The following is a 19,561-nucleotide window of genomic DNA, read 5'->3' on the forward strand; positions in this document are numbered from 1 at the left end:
ACGAACGAAAGAGGTCTGGTTTATGAGCTTGCCAGTGTAATTGGAACAAACGGAAATTCTTAGAGCCATAGAAATTCATAGCACTACAGATCCTTTTGTTTTAAAACAAATCCAGGTGGAAACCTTTTCCAAGGGAGACGAGCTTCACTTTCTCGTTCACGGTCTTACAAAACTAGTGTATTTTCATATGAAAGGTTTTCCGCCAGGAATCGTTTTGAAATGTTTCAAGGCAACCCGGAAATGGAAAGTCAGGGTTAGGGTTACAGGCATTCTTTGACTTGTTCATTATTTGTTCGTTTGTTTTTTCAAATGAATACCTGGGCCTGAAGTGCTCTCTATAGCACATCAATTAACAACAACAGCATTAACAAAAGAGTAGTAGACGGAGATCGTATTCAGTTTTATTCTCTGATTGAGATAACTTTGTTCGTTCAACATGTATATGTTTAGGAGACAACGATAAAAACCTTTAGATTGCGATGCTACATGAATTCGCAAACAAGGCATCACTGACAAGTTGAATTCCCATCTTTTCGACAAAATCAGCGTAATTTTTGATAATTGGCGAGTTGCAGTTCTTTTTCTCGGCTACTTTACGGTAGCATGCAAACCACTGGGCCGAATCACCACAAATGCGTTCGTTTTGCTTCATCAAATCCAGGAACGTTTTACTGCACATGGTATGAACTTCGGCAGCACATGGGTCGAACGAGTCTCCGAGGCCTGAAAAACAACAACAACAACAACAACAACAACAAATAACATTCTAATGACCACCAACCTCAGTTATAGCGTTTATAAAGGAACCAGCGATTGTGAAAGACTGCATTTATAATTATTAATTCGATGAATTAGTTATTATTATTAAGAATTCCTTACCATAGTTTTCAACCAGTGTATGCTCCTTGGCAACATCTGCGTATAAAAAGTTTGAATTGAACCTCAGAAGACTGATATTATAATATTATTCTATTATATTTTCATTGAGATTGCTATGTTGCTTTATAATTATTGATATTATGTTTGTATTAAGTTTCTTTTCACTCTTACGAAATACTTTAATTGTTAGAGTTTATAATGTATAAACACAGGCTTACCATTACTGTGGCTGTTTCTGGTTTTATTTTATTTTTTTTATTTATTTAGTAATTTAGAGAGCATAAAGCACATTTATGGACTTCTACTAAATAATTTAATTTTTAGAGTTTATAACGTATACATACAGGCTTACCATTATTGTGACTGTTTCTGGTTTTATTTTTATTTATTTTTCTTTAGCAATTCGAGAGAGTTTAAAGCAAATTTGTGGCCTTAAAGTTTTGACTCTCCTCTTCTCAAACTCATTATATAACTCATCAAGTTTAGACAAAGGAAGTCATGACCGTGATGGTGTTTGGATATCTGATCTTAATTAGCATGGGATTTTACGATTATTTCTACGTTTTCTCCTTAGTTTTAGTTTCGATTGAGAAGATATATCAAACGCTCCAGACAGTATTTGACTACATTTCCAAACACCTCGAATTTCGTCAAAAATACTCCGCGGCGCGTCGTATTTGCAACTCTCTTCTCGGTGTTTTGAAATGTGGTCAAACACGGTCTTTAGTGTTTGATATATTACTAGAATATCTTAATCTACCCATGAAATACTTCTAAGACACCGGCCAATCTGACCGGTACGAGAAGAAATTATTTCATATTTAGGTATTCTCTTCCTTCAGAGCTCGCCGTCCTCGAGAGAAAAGTATGACCTAATTTGGGTTTAAAATCAGGTATATGAAGTTGGGTCGTAAATTCACTCTCTGTGCAATAATATTTCAGTTTCATTTACCTGTGTTTTCAACACAATCCTTCAGGCTTTTGTAGTTCACTTGTGGGCAGATTTTTAGTTTGACTTCTAACATTGCTTCTTGCAAAATCCAGAAGCGAAAGCGGTTTATTGATGGTCCTTTGCAAGAAGGATTCTCAGCAAAGGATAATACAACGTCCTGTGATTCAACGAGAAATTCAAAAGAAATAACTAAGTGACTAGTTTTAATTTGGGTAAACTAGTACTATATCCGATAGAGCTGGAACTTTGAAATGTCAATTTTGTGGCAGGTAGAAGTGATGAGGTGCGGGAAAAGGAAGAAAAGAATGAATGAAGTCACTGAGAAAAGCAAGAAAGGCTTATACAGTCCAAAAATACGCCGACAGTGATCACCTTGTTTTCCAACTTGAAGAGTAATTTATAGACTACAGCAAGAAGAAGGCTAATTTACAAAAATACGAACAACTTACAACAAGTTATTTGTAGAATCACTTGATTTACCTGGACACGTGAGCAATGATCTTCCGGATTGGGTTTGGCTCTGAGAATCCCCTTGTACTTAGAAATACATCCGTGAATCAATTCGATCTCACAGTTCCCTGCTCCTTCGGCAGAAAACAGGATGAACAAGAAAACGGAAAAAAAAAGCAAGCCAGTTGACCTCACAATGCTCATGATGGCTTTCTTGGTAAACTGTAGAAATTCAAAAGACAAATTATTGTTGCGGAATCTACTAAACTCCAGTGTCTCCTTCGCTGTCTCGCTGCAGCGACCTGTAGAGAAAAACTGACTGGAGAACGTGCTTGGCCAAGTGACTAACTGTTTAGCAATTATATATTTCACTTAGATTAGGTTAGGACCTAAACTGCTGTGATTTTTCAGTGTCAAGCTATTGATTGACACAAAGGTAATCGAATTTTCCGAAAGGTTTGCATCGGAAATCTGCGGGCACCAGTAATTAGGGAGAATTTGTGGTCGATAATTTGACAACTAAAAGGGGAGTCTTTTTTGTTGTCTTCCTATCCTAATCATCAATCACGAATTTATTGGCTATATAGCTACTCTGTAAATTCGAGTATAAATAAAGTCTTTGTTATGTATGTATAAACGGTCGTAAAAATGAACCACATGTTATGACATAAAGAAGACAATGCACGAGTGATGAGACCACTGATTAGTCATATGCCATTAATCTATTGAAAGAAAAGGTTGTTTCCGATAAAGAACATACATTTCCGATTAGTGGAAGGTCATTTGTTGAAATGATTTCGTTATATATATTACACCCAGGAAGGAGACTATACAACGGCACCAAGATTAACAAACAACATTAATTAAAGCAGATTTATCATCATAAAATTAAAATTAAAACAATAATTTGCAAGCAAATAACAGATTGATTAAAATGTTGATCGTGGATGGGATGTTTTGAAACCCGTAACCATGTGATGCTTTTCCTCCCTGAATATAATAGCATCGATTGAAACAAGCTACCTATGATAAGGAGAAATAGAGAACGTTTTTTGAAGTACATTTCAGTCCGTGATTAGGCCGGAAAGAAAGTGTTGTTTTTTTTTTTAAGAACACAAAATAAACAGCAAACGTGATATCCCACACAGTCTTTTGAGAGAATTCCAGGGTTAATGGAACGCCGTCTAGAAAGTTTTGTTCAGTGTAGAAACGCTTAAGAAAACTAGCATTGATACCAGAAAGACCCAACAGATGCAACTTTGTTTCTCTTAGTTGGGCGAAGAAACTTCGGAGAAGAAAATCGTTCATTGTGACCAATCGTTATTTTCGGCGGTGGTTTTACAAAGGGTTGTTAGCTTTCATTATGTTTACTAACGAGCTTAAAGTTAAACGCAGTACTAACATGCAGTTTTCTTATATACACGCCTCTTGCAGCTGTTGTAGAAGTGGTTAACCACAATGTTTAATGGAAAAGACAAAATCGTGGTCCTTTTCAGTTGATAGTTGCCCAAGATTGAGATTTTCCAGATTGGTCAGTATAAAGAATGTTTTTTTGCTGCCCTTGTATCCGTTGGGAGCTTTAGCAAACCGCCATGACGAGGCCAACAAAACCGTCGTGAAACAAGCAGAACAATGGTTATGCACGTGCGTTATAAATCTTTGCACAATTTGCAACCTACCTCTGCAAAACAACAACGTGAAATGACCAATTTCTGAGGGGTTTGGACAACGCGAGCCTTGGCCCCTAATTTCCGTCGTCCTTGGATCGTCGTCGTCGTCACTGCTTAAGCTACCTAGCATGCAGATATATCTCAGGGACGCGAGCGACTGTCTAGAGGACATCTTGAGCAAAAAGTTAGACCAAGAACCTGACTTTATGATCATGAAAATTAAGTAAAACACCGAGATATTTAATTTTCAATTTTTTAGTATGGAGCAAACCAAATCAAGAATCGCCGGAAATTTCGTTACCTGTTCCTCAATTCTCTTGAAACGTTTCGCTGATTTCCTCCCTAGCTTCGTGAATGAAGGTCTTTTCAAGAACTGAGTTGAAACCATTTCAATAGCTGCGGTCCGCCTCTCGACCCATAAAGACCTTGGTACTTATGCAATTTTGAGACTTTCCTGGGTAACAAGCCAATGGAGTAACGAATGTACCCAAGTGTTACGCTAGATTAAAGAGAAGCATATATTGAACTGTACCTTGCGTTAGAAATGGAATGTCCCAGTTGAAGGTCTTCTGCAGAAAATTGAGATCACAAAGTGGGGCAATTAGTTTAGAAAATCTTTTGTATACACATTTGTGCACGTAATGATGTGAAAGAAAGCAGCTGCCGTAAATAAACATTATTATTCAATCTTTTGAGCTTCTGTTTTAGTAAATAAACGAGACAAACTGTGGTCTTTAAATTATTTCTTTTGAGGCAGTTACTGCGTGAAGTAATTCTAAATACTTCAGCAAGTTTGTAGCATCAAAAAAGACTGAGCTCTTGAGGAGTAAGACAATCATCGAATGTCTACATGAAGCACGAGATCACTCTCTTGTAAGTTTCTGTTTTATAAATTATTCATTTACTTGGTCATAGGTGTTGAAATTCTCAATTTCAAGAAAAAAGGTTAATTAACACATTTCTTCAACAGAGTAACAAAAGAGAGTTGTCACTGTGTTCAGCGCTGCAAAATTCGCCTAGAAGGGTAGAACTCCATTTTTCCAGTGTTTATTTACAATCCTTTTATGAAAACACGATAAGATAACATGAAATACTAATAAGTATCTATAAATAGTTATTTGTCCTGATTTCTAAGTTTGAAATTAGCAGTTAATAAACTTGATCATGAATTTGTAAATTTAGGTTATACGCTCCAGGCACATCAAAGCAAGAAGATCTTTTTAACAAAAATAAGGGGAGAGGACAAATCACTAAAATCAAACAGTGCAAAAAATATTGGATTGTGTTGATTAATTTACAAAGCTGAAAAACTAATGAATTGTGAGACTTTATAACTGTCTTCATAAAGAAGTCCATCATTACTAAGTTACTATGGCTGCAACAGTGGCACTTACCAATCTGTCCAAGATAGACCAGATGAAAAAACATTCCCAGAAAATGTCGTCATTGTTATCAAAGAAGAATGATGCAAATATTTACTTATATCACCTAGTCAATAAGGAAAATAAGTGAATCTTCTATCTAAGAGGAAACGCTTCTTTTATGTAAGAAAAAAAAAAAGCAAAACGAAATAGTTAACACACGTTACAGTATTGTCAGCACTGAATAGTAATTTCACTAACGCCTTATATGAACATATGGGAGACTCGGTTGGCCTAATGTTTGAGGTGTTTGGACTGTAGATCAAACAGCCTTGTTTCAAGCACTGTCAAGGTCACTGTGTTGTGTTCTTTACTGGCAATGCACTTGACTCTCAACTGACCTAGCAGTAAAAATGGGTATTGGCAGACTGTTTGTAAAACATCATTAAATGCTGGGGGTAAAACTGCTATTGACTAGAGCCCAATTAAGGGGAAGGTACCTATACTAGTAATAGAGTTTAGTTCATAATCCTCATAATTTTAAGCCATTGCTTTGTTCCTACTTAGGTTTTATCGCATTGCATGTATTTAACCCTTCTTTAATGCGCATTTTTTGGAAATTCAAACGGATGCTTTATTCTATTTTTAACAAAAATTATAAATACTCCAAATCTCTTCAAAAACGTCACATGATCATTGACTGTCGAAGATAATACTGTGTTTGCTTTGACGTTTAGTTTACTGCATGGGTAAGAGCAAGGGGTTTCCAAATAAGGTCACTTGCCTATAGAATCTGTGAACGCACGCTGCACTTTTCAGCCACTTATGGGTCTCTGCTGTAATGGAAATGGTCACGTAATAGGTTTCTACGAAAACCATTGTGCTGTGTTAGCGGGCATGTGATACACTTGGTTGATTATAATTTTTAAATGATAACAACTTAAAAGTTGTTCAATCAACCGCAGTAGCAAAAATCACGTCTAGCAGGTATCGCTTCGAGAGGTAGCCCTTCATCGAAGGAACCTTGACAAAAAGGACAACAACGCAAATTATGTACGCTGTAGTTTTAAGATTTATTTTGCATCATGATAACGTTAACAAGTATGATTGGTTGGATGCGTGTCACAACCAACGAACTTAACGAAAAGCACGACTAGGAATTGCAGTCAGTTACAAGCTCAGTCACCAATTCTCCAACGTACTTGGCATAACGGACTATGGCAGATTCTTGGTTACAGTTGCTGTTGTTGTAGCATTGCAGCCAATCTCTGCCATCATCGCAAATGTGATGGTTATTTTTTACTTCATCAACAAACATTTTGTTGCACCCAAGGTGGACACGCCTTGCACAGTTCTTGTCGACATCAGAAATAACTGATAAAAGAAATAGTAAGGAATCACTCTTTCACACACCTTGAGATAGGTGTTAAAACGTTTACGAATTATGCCCACTACAATTACTCTAAACGTGACAAATAAACACTCTGGGTTTTCTATGATGAAGATGCACTAATTTCTTTTTTTACACTACAGGAATATAATATATGAAAACAAATCAATGAAAAAATAAATGAAATAAATCACTTACTGGAAGTCCGCAAGAAGTTATAGAAACGTTTTGGTATTGCTATAATCGACGACAATAACAAAAAAAAAAAAACATTAATTAATTAAAAGCATCATTCGTCATCTAACGAACACTGTCCCACACCCTGGTATAGTTTAGGAGTGAGTGAAGGAGGTTGTAGGAATTGAGAGTAATTTTCCTGGAGCCGGATTGTACAGGGTCATGCAGGAACGGTCACGCTAGTTTTGGGGACCCACGTCTATGCCATCGTTCAATTTTAATAAGACGCTAAGTATTTAGTCAGTGCTATACACTAGCTGCTTAACGATGAAAATATATTTCTGAGGTTCATGGGCGGCTGTTTAATTCCAATTGCGCCTCAGCAACATTTCTAACGAACAGAAATAAGGTCATGTTCTTGGCAATCAGCTCTCTTTAGTCTTGCCTGAGTCTTTTGTTGTCGACAGAATGGGATAACCTAGGCCCTTTAGGGTGAGTTTAAAAGTAGACAAACGCAGCAGTCCTAGGGGAGATCTTGGCTTTTTATTTTAACTTCAATTCTGTTAATGGCCTTACCATAACTGGAGTCCGCAGTTGAATTTGATTTGCTTTGTTACATATTCTTCCTTGCCGCTTTAATTTAAAAGAGGCCTGTTTTCGGCATTTCAAAGCAACAAGTTTTATTGGCCTGCAACACTCGGATCTCCATATTAAGTAGTAAGGAATTATTATACCGAAAAGTTGCGGGAAAATTCGGGATTACCGATGCGATAGAGCAACAACTTTACTCCAACTACAGAATGGAAATAAAATGGAAATTAACTTTTGTTATAACATCTAACCACGACCTGCATAATATGAACACCTCGTTTGGCTATTGATTAACCCGCTCATATCTGAAGTCGTCACTGTTCGGTCAAATTGATAGCGTTCGTTCATATATATATGAAGGGGTAGTCAACATTAAAAGGAAAATTCTATATAGAGCTTGGACTTACAATCATCAGGCAATTTTCTGTAGAAGTTTTGCAGTCTTTGGTCATCAATTTCACACAAGTCAAGATACTTCTCCAACGTGCGAACCATTAACACCCATCCTCTCCAGCGTTTAATCATTCTACCCCGGGTGCATTCAGGGTTTTCTGACCAAAAACAGCCAAATACATCCTGCAATAAGAGAAGCTATCAGTTTTTAAAGAAACTTTTGGGCTGCATCGACGGGCAAGTGAAACACTTAGCTGGTTATCAGCTTCAAGTTCAAAAAGGTAAGAAAATCGCGAAGCAAACGTTTCGAGCAATGGAATTATGGCCAACGCTCGAAAAATCACCGTCACAGACTCGCTGCGGCAGTTTATCCACCTTTATCAACCTCAAGTTGATTAGCAGCTACGAACATGCCGCAGAGTTCAACGTGGGATGAGTTATTTGCTCCTTTTCAAAGTGATAACGAAATAAAAAAGCTGACGTTAGCTATTGCATTTAGTTTAGTATAGCTTCAGTTATAGAGTAGAATATTGTACATGTATGAGGCTTACGGGCCTACAATAGATGTACTTATTCCTCTACAACAACAAAACAACAAAACAACAAAACAACAACAACAACAACAACACAAAAAGCTACAACAACAACAAAAAACAGCTCGACAACAAAACCTCCTGAAACCAGATAACTCAACGCCCGACAATTCAATAATTCGTTATTTCCTCTTCCATGAATCGCAATAAAATGTGGGGCTGCAAACCTTAAATAATGTAGACATTTGTAATTTGCTGTGACAGTTACATTGTCTAAATTGCAATAAAAACCTGGTTTGGATATTTTTGGACTTTGAACAGCTAAGCTGACCCTTAGCTTTGGTGAGGCATTTTCAATCGACACTTTCTCCGTCGGACCAGTGTTCAGTTTATTCAACTGACGTGAAAGGACCAATTTATGTAAATAGAAGTCTCAAGAATTACCCGCAAGCGGTCACAATGGGAACTGATATCTGGCTTTTCATTCAACTCTTTCACGTATTTTTCTATGCAGTCTTTCACTTGGGCTCGTTCACAGTTGGCATCAGATGATACAATGAACCAAAACAAGATAGCCAGGCAAGAAAACCACTTCATTTTGGTACAAATCTGCAACAAGAATTCAATTAGGTAAATAATTAAAATCTTGCAACTTATTGAAATGAAATGCCAAATACCTTTAGATGTAAGTCCCAAGAGAAGTAAGACTTCTTCAAAGGCGAACTACAGCCAGAAATATCTGAAATCGTCTCTTCTGTCGACCCGTCTTACAAACGACGTGGTATCTGACATTCAGAGAAACTTATTATCATACCATCCACTTACATAACCTCTGTTTCTCTCTCCCCTCTGGGTGATCTTTAAAAAAGACAACACTGAGGGACTCTCTCATCTATTAACGGCCCCGTTGGGCAATCCCGACACAGGTACGCTGAGCGACACTCGCATTCGTTGCCCTGCATTACGTACCAATATCCGCGTTCGATTCTCTAAAAGGAAGAACACTACTGCAAACTCTAGAAACAGGATTCTCTGTTATATATCAGGGTCGGCCATGGGGGTTAGTGGTATACCAAGAAAAAGAAAAGGAAAACCCGTTATACCCAAATATTTCCCCTCAAACTCATGCGAAATACCAAAATTTGGAAAAACAAGGTACACTTTATACCTATGAAAGGCCCAATTTTGGCGTCATAATACTCTACGGTATACTCGATTTAAAATCCCTCCGTATAACATATACACTGCCAACCCTACAAGCCAAGAAAAATCATTAAGAAAGTTGCTTCTTTGTGGATATACCGTAAGACAGTAGTGATGGTTTATAAAGGTACCTACTTTGGAAAATATGCAGCAAGGGTGGAAAAATTTTCCCAAGGTTTTAACGCGAAGTGATTTACCTTCTGGGTTGTAAAAATTGCCAACAGAATGAAAAATGTCCTTTTTTATATCTCCGTATTAATATCTTCTTTGTTTACAGACGAATTATATTAACCTGAAAAAAATAAACACAACTGAACTTTGATTGCTCAATTTGCCGCTCAATAATATATTCATGTTTTTTTGCCACTTTCTTAATCGCGAGATTTATTCTGGCTAATATGACCATATTTCAGTTTTTCAAAAAGCCCATGGTAGTCGAGTAAATTTCTGTTTGGTGTAAAATTCAGCGTAAAAAAAGTTTTAACAAAAAGCACTAACGTCACCTAAAGTGCTCTTAGAAATCTCAGTTTAAAAAATTATTAAAACTAGGAGGACGACTGTCTGACATTATATCAACGACTGCTTGAATTATGTCACTTTCATTTCTTAGTAAATTATAAATCTATGGAAAATTAACATGTGCAATTTCATTCTTTGATTTATTGCCGTCTCATCAAATCCTGTTAGTCACGTTCTACTAATTACAAGATTTAATGCAGCTAGCTTTGTCAAAATTCCTGAAAGATTTCTGCGGACTCTTGGAAGTAGCATGAGGCAAAAGAAGTTTCTATAATAACTTTCTTATCAAAAGACAATGGAATTCAAAATTTAAGGCGAAAGGATATCTGACCGGGTTTCATGAGGAAATGCTACCCGGTTAATATTTAACAAACAAATTTTAGTTTAAATGATCAAAAAGGATTATTAAAAATTGAAGCGGCTTAGTTTTACCTTCATTACAAATAACCTCCCGTAACAAGATACCCTTTACATTTCTTCGGGAAATATTATATTTGAACAGGATTTGAACATTAAAAGAATTTGAATCGACTACTTAGAAATCATAATATTTAATTTGGCCAAACCTTTTGTAGTAAAATGGAATGGACGTAAAATCTGTCATCTATTAGCTTGAGAGTAAATTAAAATTGAATGTAAAATGAATGTTATTTTCAAGGAGAAATGCTGGCAGGAACGAAAACATCCGCTCAAAACCGTGATTAAAACGGGTTACGCGCCCCTGATGCCATTATTAATAGTCGTCACTTTGCTGCTTTGTTTAATCAGTTTATTCAATCAAAAATGAGCCACGACAACACTAAAACAAATTGTTTGCTATCTTGAGATAAATCTTTGAAAGAATTAACCAGCGTTCAAACATCAATTCTCTCGTACAGTGAGGAAGCCGCTACAAAATCTTGTTTCTCGTCATATTAATCAGTTCACGTTAATATCTTCGTTCAGGTAATACCAGAAGAAAAAGAGAATTTCAAGATCAAGGCACCGATGCAGATCGGGTAGACAAAATAAAATCACTCCAACCTCAATCCCAGGCTCCCTCGCCTTTACCGGAGGCCAGGAGAGCCTGGGATCGAAGTTGAAATCACGCGTGAAAACAGTTTTCGTGAGCACTTTTCTTACCCAGAATCCTTCCAGAGTAATGTTGTATGTATTGGAACAGAACAATATCTTTATCTATTTTACTATATACCTTTCGTTGTAGAAACCTAATTTGTAATATGATATCTTTTTTTGGCATCTTTCCTGAATAGTTTAAACAAAACAAGGAAAAAACAGAAACACGAGGATAAGTAAGAGCTTGCGGTTTGTTTTGAAATTTAGAGGCCTTGCCCATAATTATGCAGCGTTTAAAATGTATTCTCATGATAAATAGGCTTTTCCTGACTTTTCATTGGGCTGTATCGGGTGATTACTAACGAGATGCTGGTATACAGGAAGTGAAGACATAACGACGTCGCGCTTTGAATTAAACATAAAGAATGTCATTGAAGCTGACCGGTTCGCAGTTTCTGAAGTAGTAGACCGTACGGCATCACGCAGGTCATGGGTTAGGATTAGCCAAAAATATCAACTGATATGTTCAACCTCAACAAAAACGTCCGTATTCGATACATTTTGGCCGTAGCTAGAGGAATCAGCGATCGTGAACCACAGGAATGAATTCCTTGTTATTATAAGCATTCTGTTGTAAGTCCTGACAGTGATTCCACACTACGAAAATGTTTGATTTGGCGGAACATTATATTTTTGGTGACTGAACTGAGTGTACTCTTTTAATTCTATCGGTAATCCCCCAAAGAATTAATGAAAAACGCAGGCCACTTGAAGTACTTAACAAACCTTTATCATAATATTCACTACGTTATCTCGTTTCGGAGTTTTTCAAGTGGTTTGCTATAAAATTAACTTAAACTGGAAGCACGTATTTTATGCATGAGAATATATAGTAGGGGAAAGAAGGAACTTAAATTACAATTATACCTGATCGGGTTTTGCCCTCAGTTATTTCGTTTTCTGCATGAGAGTTTTTCAAGTCAAAAACTGAGTAGTATTATTTGAGAAGTGGGAAACATTCTTTCTTTTTGCCTTAAATTTGAGTGCATTAACAAATTGTTTGAAAGAAGAATGTCAAAATAGTGAACGCGAACTCAGAAAGGCGCAGCCAAGATGTCTCTAACGCTCTTAGTGATATCTATGCGGTGTTACCCGCTAACACGTATCAAAGATCCTTCATGCACGAAAACACGGAATCATTTGATGTGACATTCTATATCCTATATGTACTCTCAAATCATTTCTCTAACTGATTGCTTGCCTTTCATACAATACTTCATGGGCTCGTTTACGCGGTTTATCCACGGAAAGCAGACAGATGACTACGTGCGGTTGGTTGGTAGCATCGTTGGCTGGAAGCATCTCAGTTGGGAAATTTAATGTCATTATAACACGACCCTTCGGTGCTGCCATAAGCTGCCTAATCCTAGTGTGATAATCTCTTAGCTTATCTTTCAAGGCCGAGGATGATATATTACCTATCTTCGCCTCCAATATTCGTTACACAACTAAGCTCAGAAAAACACAAGTAAGCTCAAAAAAATTTTCTGTTTCTAAAGTACAACGGAGAGGTTTTTATGCGTTATTATCTGAAAGAGTTGATCAATTTATTATGTGTTTTAAATTGAGGAATAGAGATAATCGCATGTGTTTGGACAGTTCGAGGCAGCCTTAAGGTATTCGCTTCGGCCGCTGGCAGGGATTCCAAAGCATTTCCCGTCCTCTTGACTCTCAGCCCACTTTGTAACTCTTTACCGATCACAGGGAAGGTTTTTATCTTTACCTGGAAAGCATCTAGGCAAATAGGGTTATTAAGTTTCCTCCTTTTCATAGTCTATTTGACTTTAATTTCAATCAGTCTCTGTGGTAAGTTTAATACCGATCTGATCGTCTCATGGGATTCAAAGAAATATTTGATTTGTCTAAGTTAGAATTAAGCCGCGCGTCAAGCTGTTTTATGAATTTAACGATTCAATTTCTCTTTTGTTGTAATTCAACGCAGACTCTCATCAGTCTCCCGGACAATGATTTTTTGCGTAAATCAATACAGCGATACTTTTATCTTTTGTCCCATTCTCGGACACCAATAGACCAATTTCGATATATTAAAATTCAGCCTAAAACAATAGACCTCAGTACGAGGCTCTGGGGAATAAATACAAAGTTTGTGGGGTTTATTCCCCAGAGCCTCGTGCTGAGGTCTATTGTCTTAGGCTGAATTTTAATATATCGAAATTGGTCTATTTGTTTCTGCGTGTAACAGAAATTGAATGCTAATTGGATACTCCGATCCGTAAGTCAGCAAAGCTGATTATCTTTTTGCCTCCAGGTCTCCTAGCTGTATCAACGATCGCTGACTTGTGAGAAGATTATGTTCGCTATTTACTTTCCGATCTTATCTTGCATGACTTATCTGACGGATTTTAAAATTTTTTCACTCAGCCACAGTATTGGTTTATATGCCCTAAGGCTACGCTACAATGTCATCCAACACATAAATTAATCATTAAAGGGAAGTATATAAAGATTTTATCGGTACTTTGAAGTTATCCACATTTACAAATAGCTAATACTGATTATCGTTTTGTTGGAGAGAGTTACAGCAGCGGTTTCTCAATTAAGAAGTATAACAAATTGAAATATGCGGAATTATCTTTGCAGTAATCACAACTTATGACATCCACTAATGGGAAACCGCATCTGGACCAGTTAAGGACTGTGTTTATAATAAACACAAAACGTATTTTCTATTTTAAAAACGGTAATCCATGTTTACTTTCGCCGATTTAAGCTCATGAGAGGTCAGTTGTTTTTGGTGTTTCTTGAAAGGCTAGTTCCAGCTTCCTATGGACTACGGAAAATCATTGTTATCGTTAATATAAGGCGTGGTCATAACCAATTGCTAAATTGCTTCAATATATAACATTACGTAGTCTTTGACGATATGCCATTCGCCATTACCTTTGACATTATCGGTAAGAATACTATAGTCGAGGAACGTTTCTATTTACACGAAAACATTTGACCTTTCTTCGGGAAATGAGAATCGGATGTTAGGTTTGATAATAAAGAGACAAAGTGTCTTAACGTCCAAAAACGCAGACAACGAAACTTCTCTTATGAATTTTAAAGATGCGGGAACGAACGGTACATGTAAGACTGAGATTGGATTCTGTGAAATAAAACCCGATAGATTTATAGAGATGTGACGGAAAGCACTTGTAGGAATAAAAATCTTTCCGGCTCACTCAACACTTGGTTAGTCGGTCACAATGCATTTTATTTGGTATTGGCTTATCAGCTTTGAGGCCTGTGTATCACGCGAGCTGACCAGCTGAAGAATGCTTAGAATGATTTCCTCAACCGACTATAAATACAACTTCGCTAGTCGGTTCAACGTCAATTTACAGAGGGTTTGAGCTCGGCCGCTTTGCTCGGTACCTCAGGGCGTCTGTGATGAATGAATATCGGATCAATTTACTACGCATCATTCAGCCAACAATCAAGAAGAGACAGCATCTGAAACCATAAAACCGAGTTTAACTTCGCAATAGGGAGACAATTTCAAACACTTAATTATGCCAGCAGAAGCAGTTGTCGCGATCCCTTTGGGCTGCCTATCTCTTCTTATCGTGGTCACCAATAGTTGTGTGTGTCTGCTAGTGTACTTGCACGCCAAACTACGGAGTTACACAAATGGATTTGTTGTGTCCCTCGCAGTGTCGGACATTCTCACAGGTGCGCTCCTCTTGCCTTTGTACATCAGCGTACCAGAATTTAATGGGACGGGTTATATTGTGTCGGCAATTCTATTAACTGGAGTTGCCAATGTGTGTGCAGTGACTCTTGACAGATATCTGGCTATAGCGAAACCATTTATTTACTATGCTGTTATGACGAGACACTTCGTCAAGTTCATAGTAGGCTCGTGGGTTCTTCCAATGGTTATCTCGATTATTCCCCTTATTTGGAGCTCAGATGCTGGATTAGCGCATACAATCTACCTGTTTTTAATCCAAGGACTTGGTGTTGTTGTGCCATACATTTTTGTCTGCACAGCATATTACCTGATCTTTCATGAAGCGAGGCACATCGTCAGGAGATTGCGAAGAGAAAGCAGCCTTAGCTGGCGCAATCATGAAGACAAAAACAAGGGAAGAAAAAACTCAAATACCATGGCTTCCGAGGCAAAAGTTGCCAAAATGTTTGCCTTGATTGCCATTTCCTTCATCTTAAGTTGGTTGCCAGTCCTATATCTGACTAGTGTTATATCTGCAGTCGATAAACGTGAATTAGTGGACAAACTATCCCCAGCCTGGCTGCTGGATTTCTCGCTCTTTACCGTTGCCTTAGGGTCTATGGTCAATCCTGTGGTTTACTCATTTTTCAAGCCTGACTTCCGACGCATCATCAAGCGAATGCTGGGAAAGCGACCTCAGTGGTCGTCTCTGAAACACAGTGAAAACTGTGTTATCGACGTTCCTTTAATTCTGAAAAGACTAGAAAGTGGAAAAGAAGGCAAGGAGACCGATCTGTGAATACTGTTGACATTGCGTTCTGAATACATCGGTTTGAAATTTTCTGAGATTACTTCAAAATGTCGGCATAAAAGTATTTATTACTCGCTGGTTTCACTTTACACTAATCTCTTCCAGTCAGTTCTATATTTGCATTGCCAGCGGATTCGCGACAGAGCCCGACAAACTGCTGTGCTTGCTAAAGGAGCAAACTTAAAGTGGACATACATCCCTTTCTCTATTTGTAGATTGGTATTAGTTGCCAAAATAGCTTGTTTTGACGAGGAATCCTTGACATTTTCTGCAGTTAGGCGTTGTTTTTCTCGCAATTATGTAGCATCAATATCCCTGAGAATGTTATTGGTGGAACCGACACCGTGTTTCGTAGCGTGAGCGCACAGTAACAGTCCTTTTATATGCTGCGAAAACAAACGGATGCTTTTTTAGCATAGAGTTTTACAAGAAGCTTTGTCGATAAAGGAAACACAAAAAACGATCAATCAATAAAGTAAACAAACAACACTTGGAGTGGAATCCGCTGAAGTGATTACTTCAACTTGTTGACCGTATGATGAATAGCGATACGGAAACGCTAGTCTAATCATTCAACAGGTCAATTCATTACCCTTAAAAACGTGCATTAAACAAATTAGTATTACACTGAATGATTCGGTTAGGGCAGGCGGTGCAATTTTACTGTGAAAGATCGAGATAGAGCTTTTGATGGTGGGATAACGCTTACAAGGAACGACGTGCTCGTTCGCAGATTTCCGAAAGGCTATCAAGAACAACTGAACGCTACGAAGCTAGAATGCCCTAAAATTAAGATCGAGATGCCATCGTGTCTCTACCGAAGATTCCCTACTTTAAGATTTTTAATTAAGGAGTGCTAATTGAAATTAGTGGGGGGTTATTGCAATAGGAACGCTCCGTTTTAGAGATGTCTACATTTAAAAGAGATACTCACTAGAGGCCCTTAAGGAAAGGGGGCCGATAAAACTTATCTTTTCAAAAACATAGAAACTTCCGTTTCATATAGCATATTTGTAAGCAAATAGTGCTTTAAGTTTAATCATGGCAAAGGTTTTCATAAATCGTTTGGAACGTTTTCCCAGTGTAGATGCTATACGCAAATCTCGGTTCATCGAACTCATTGTCTTATCTTGGAAAACAGCTGCAGTAGGCAGTTTGATCTTGAAAATCTTAAAAGATTTCCATTGGCCCAATCGTATGTGGGTGGTAAAGGGAGGGACACTTATAAATAGCACGATAAGTGCATTCCCTAGTGAAGGGCATGACTGCTGGGTAGGAATGTCCACCAGTTTTGGTCTGTGCTTATAATTCGGCAATATGTTTGTCTGGAGTTTCGAGCAAGTGATAAGGCTTATCCGATTATGTCGTCTGAACAGGAATGCCATTAGTATCTCGGCATTTTTCATAAGAATTTTAAGCAAAGCCAAGGTTGGGGGACGCGCATGAGATGGGTCACGAATCCAAATCCCACGTACCCTTTCATACATCAACAAGGAGGCTCTTGTAAGGGTAGAGTGATTAGTAACAAACCTTTGCCTCGAAGGTTTTTAAAGTATAACTGAGAATTCTCTTTCGAGCGCAGTGGATCACCAGATTTTCCCTAGAGTAGGTTTAAGATTGACTTGACGCTACAACACTTCATCTAGCAAATCGACATCTTCCGTTCTAGCTGCAACCCACGCTAGGCCAAGATCAGTTCTTTGCTGTGGCCCGGATTGTTAACTGATGGGAATGTTATGTTATTTTGTTGTTACGGTTATTGTTCTTATTGGTCTACGTAAAATACGTTCATTTACGAAACAGCATACTTGTGTAGATTTGAAGTCAATCAGCGACAGTAGTCATCTGTACAGTTCAGCAACTTAATCGTATGAAAACGTCGTCAAAAACGTAACGGACGGATTGATTGATTCATTGACAAATGACAAAACCGATTGCTTGGAACAAGACAGTTCTGCGCCATACATCATGTTGATATGCCTCTATGTATTTTCGCATGTTTTAACTGACAGATAACATTATAAATAAGTTGAAAAAAGAAATACCAGAATACCTCTCAGGTAATATAAGCCCAAGTGTATAATTTCAAGGCAAAGCAAACAATTTCAAACGAAAAAAAAAAAACAAAAAAAAAAAAACTGACGATGACATTTGAGTAATTTATTTCCGGTCATAGTGAAATGAGCGAGGCAGCAACCAAGTCTACGTGCAAAAATGCAGCCATAATATTTGCTTCGCTTTTCTTCAGCGTTATAAGCAGCTTAGGTTTCCCAGAATAATCATATTTACTTTTCAAACGCAATAACCACGACAGGAAATTACTATGTCCGAGCAACAATCACAAAATTATTGCATCAATAATGAAAGCGACATTTCGGTTTTCGACTAATTACTCTACAAAGAATGAAATATATTAAGAATTCAAAAAGGAACCGACGCTTTTGTATCAAAATATTCTATTGATTATTGAAGCAAAGATTTTGGATTTAATCCATGGCACAGTTTTTGCTCTTTCAAGGAGGTGCTGTTCACTTGCCGGCCTACCATGCGAGGAGGGTCGGAATCTTCTTTCCCTTCAGGGTATTGCCGGCTTCGATGTAAAACATTTATTTCACAAAATGATTCTTCTTTTCTTTGGAAGTGCGAAGAGCACTGCGAGACAAGAAAAACAGTAAGGAATAACCTTAAATTCTCGTGAGTAAGCTACTTTTGCTTTTTCCATCCCCCTGGTTCTATGATCCTGACCACTAAATCCGTCTATTTGACCGCGTGAGAGAGAAACTACAATTTGCGAAACACGTGATGAACACAGTAACAAACGGCTGTTAAAATTGCTAATCGCTTACAAATACCCCTTGTTTGTACTAATCCGAGTACCCAATAGATTTCAAGAAAGGATTTTGCCACATATCCTTGAAATCTTCAAGATGATCCTCTTTCTTTGGCGGCATTTATTTTTTGTCTTCAACGCACTATCTCTAATTACAAATTAAAGAGCAAGCGATTCAGCTGCTGTAAAGTGTACTTTTGTTATCGAGTTGACCAATCACTTCGGAGCATGTTTTTCAAGAGGGGAACAGAAAATATCGGTACGGATACATGACGAGTCACTCTGGGTTCGTGCGTTGCTTGGAAATGATTACAGTGCCTTTTAAAACCGGAAAAAAAATATAACTGAACTTTATTCCCCCGCTGGTTTCGAGTCAATTATTTCACGACTTATGCAAAACAAGCCTCTTCCTCTGGTTAACGAATTCGATCTACTTACTGTACAACCGGTTCATTCAAACTGGACAAGGCTTTGTATATCTTTAATCAATCTTAATTGCTCTTTAGTATATTTCAAAGCAATGGACAAGAAAGCAAATATTATCCCATGTTTATCTGACTGCCTAGCGCCAACAAGCGGTTGGTTGGTTTTCTTTTCCAAAGTGCAATTAAGATTCATTTCCTATCTCAATGTTTATTGTAGATTGCTCAATAATTGGTTTTCAGGATCGAGAAGCTGCACGGAAAGTGATGCGAAGTATCAAGTACAGAACCAAATATCGGTGAGAGTATTTCAATATTTGAATGAGTCTCGAGGTGGAAAAAAAACCGAGAACTATAAACAGAAATATATTTCAGTGGATCCTTGGTGCACTTTAAAAGCTGTCTTTTTATTGCTTTTTAATGAGCTCTCCTGGGACGCAACAAAAATATTCATAAAGGAAGATAAAGTAACTGCATTGAAATTAATTTTGCTTTGCACTCTGCGAGAGAATAGTAAACTAACAAAGATTTAAGGCCAACAACACTGAAGATTCGATTAATACGACAGAACGAAGAACAGCCTGG

General features: G+C 37.6%; 4 protein-coding genes across 7 annotated transcripts in view; 2 read left to right on the forward strand and 2 right to left on the reverse strand.

The window, feature by feature from the left end:
- Nucleotides 1-388: 388 nt before the first annotated feature.
- Nucleotides 389-5,529, reverse strand: LOC110061745 (uncharacterized). 3 transcript variants are annotated; one of them, XM_020768591.2, is made up of 6 exons: nucleotides 5,346-5,529; nucleotides 4,484-4,520; nucleotides 2,312-2,503; nucleotides 1,832-1,988; nucleotides 880-915; nucleotides 389-723 (listed from the first exon to the last, which is right to left on the reverse strand). In XM_020768591.2, exons 3-6 carry the CDS (start codon nucleotides 2,483-2,485, stop codon nucleotides 470-472), a joined length of 621 nt encoding a protein of 206 aa, XP_020624250.1. In that variant the 5' UTR covers nucleotides 2,486-2,503; nucleotides 4,484-4,520; nucleotides 5,346-5,529; the 3' UTR covers nucleotides 389-469. The 3 variants fall into 3 exon arrangements, with proteins under 3 accessions (XP_020624250.1, XP_020624249.1, XP_089154164.1); XM_020768590.2 differs by lacking the exon at nucleotides 5,346-5,529 and having other exon boundaries at nucleotides 4,484-4,574; XM_089298038.1 differs by lacking the exons at nucleotides 4,484-4,520; nucleotides 5,346-5,529 and having other exon boundaries at nucleotides 2,312-2,626.
- An 832-nt stretch (nucleotides 5,530-6,361) lies between these two features.
- Nucleotides 6,362-9,837, reverse strand: LOC110061747 (uncharacterized). 2 transcript variants are annotated; one of them, XM_020768592.2, is made up of 5 exons: nucleotides 9,735-9,837; nucleotides 8,841-9,005; nucleotides 7,878-8,046; nucleotides 6,901-6,939; nucleotides 6,362-6,686 (listed from the first exon to the last, which is right to left on the reverse strand). In XM_020768592.2, exons 2-5 carry the CDS (start codon nucleotides 8,991-8,993, stop codon nucleotides 6,466-6,468), a joined length of 582 nt encoding a protein of 193 aa, XP_020624251.2. In that variant the 5' UTR covers nucleotides 8,994-9,005; nucleotides 9,735-9,837; the 3' UTR covers nucleotides 6,362-6,465. The 2 variants fall into 2 exon arrangements, with proteins under 2 accessions (XP_020624251.2, XP_089154180.1); XM_089298054.1 differs by lacking the exon at nucleotides 9,735-9,837 and adding an exon at nucleotides 9,074-9,156.
- A 4,454-nt stretch (nucleotides 9,838-14,291) lies between these two features.
- LOC110061825 (dopamine receptor D5-like) lies at nucleotides 14,292-16,225 on the forward strand. Its single transcript, XM_020768688.2, has one exon. The coding sequence runs from the start codon at nucleotides 14,753-14,755 to the stop codon at nucleotides 15,710-15,712; it is 960 nt and encodes a 319-aa protein (XP_020624347.2). The 5' UTR covers nucleotides 14,292-14,752; the 3' UTR covers nucleotides 15,713-16,225.
- Nucleotides 16,226-19,173: 2,948 nt separating this feature from the next.
- The window catches only part of LOC110061824 (octopamine receptor beta-2R-like), a 2,697-nt gene continuing 2,309 nt past the window's right edge, over nucleotides 19,174-19,561 (forward strand). The window contains exon 1 of the mRNA XM_020768686.2: nucleotides 19,174-19,561. This exon is cut by the window's right edge and continues 2,309 nt beyond it. The gene's annotated coding sequence lies outside the window, so the exon portion shown is untranslated.

This window comes from Orbicella faveolata, unplaced genomic scaffold (genome assembly GCF_042242905.1).
Source record: "Orbicella faveolata isolate gen_17 unplaced genomic scaffold, um_ofav_v1 contig_1, whole genome shotgun sequence".
Taxonomy (NCBI): domain Eukaryota; kingdom Metazoa; phylum Cnidaria; class Anthozoa; order Scleractinia; family Merulinidae; genus Orbicella; species Orbicella faveolata.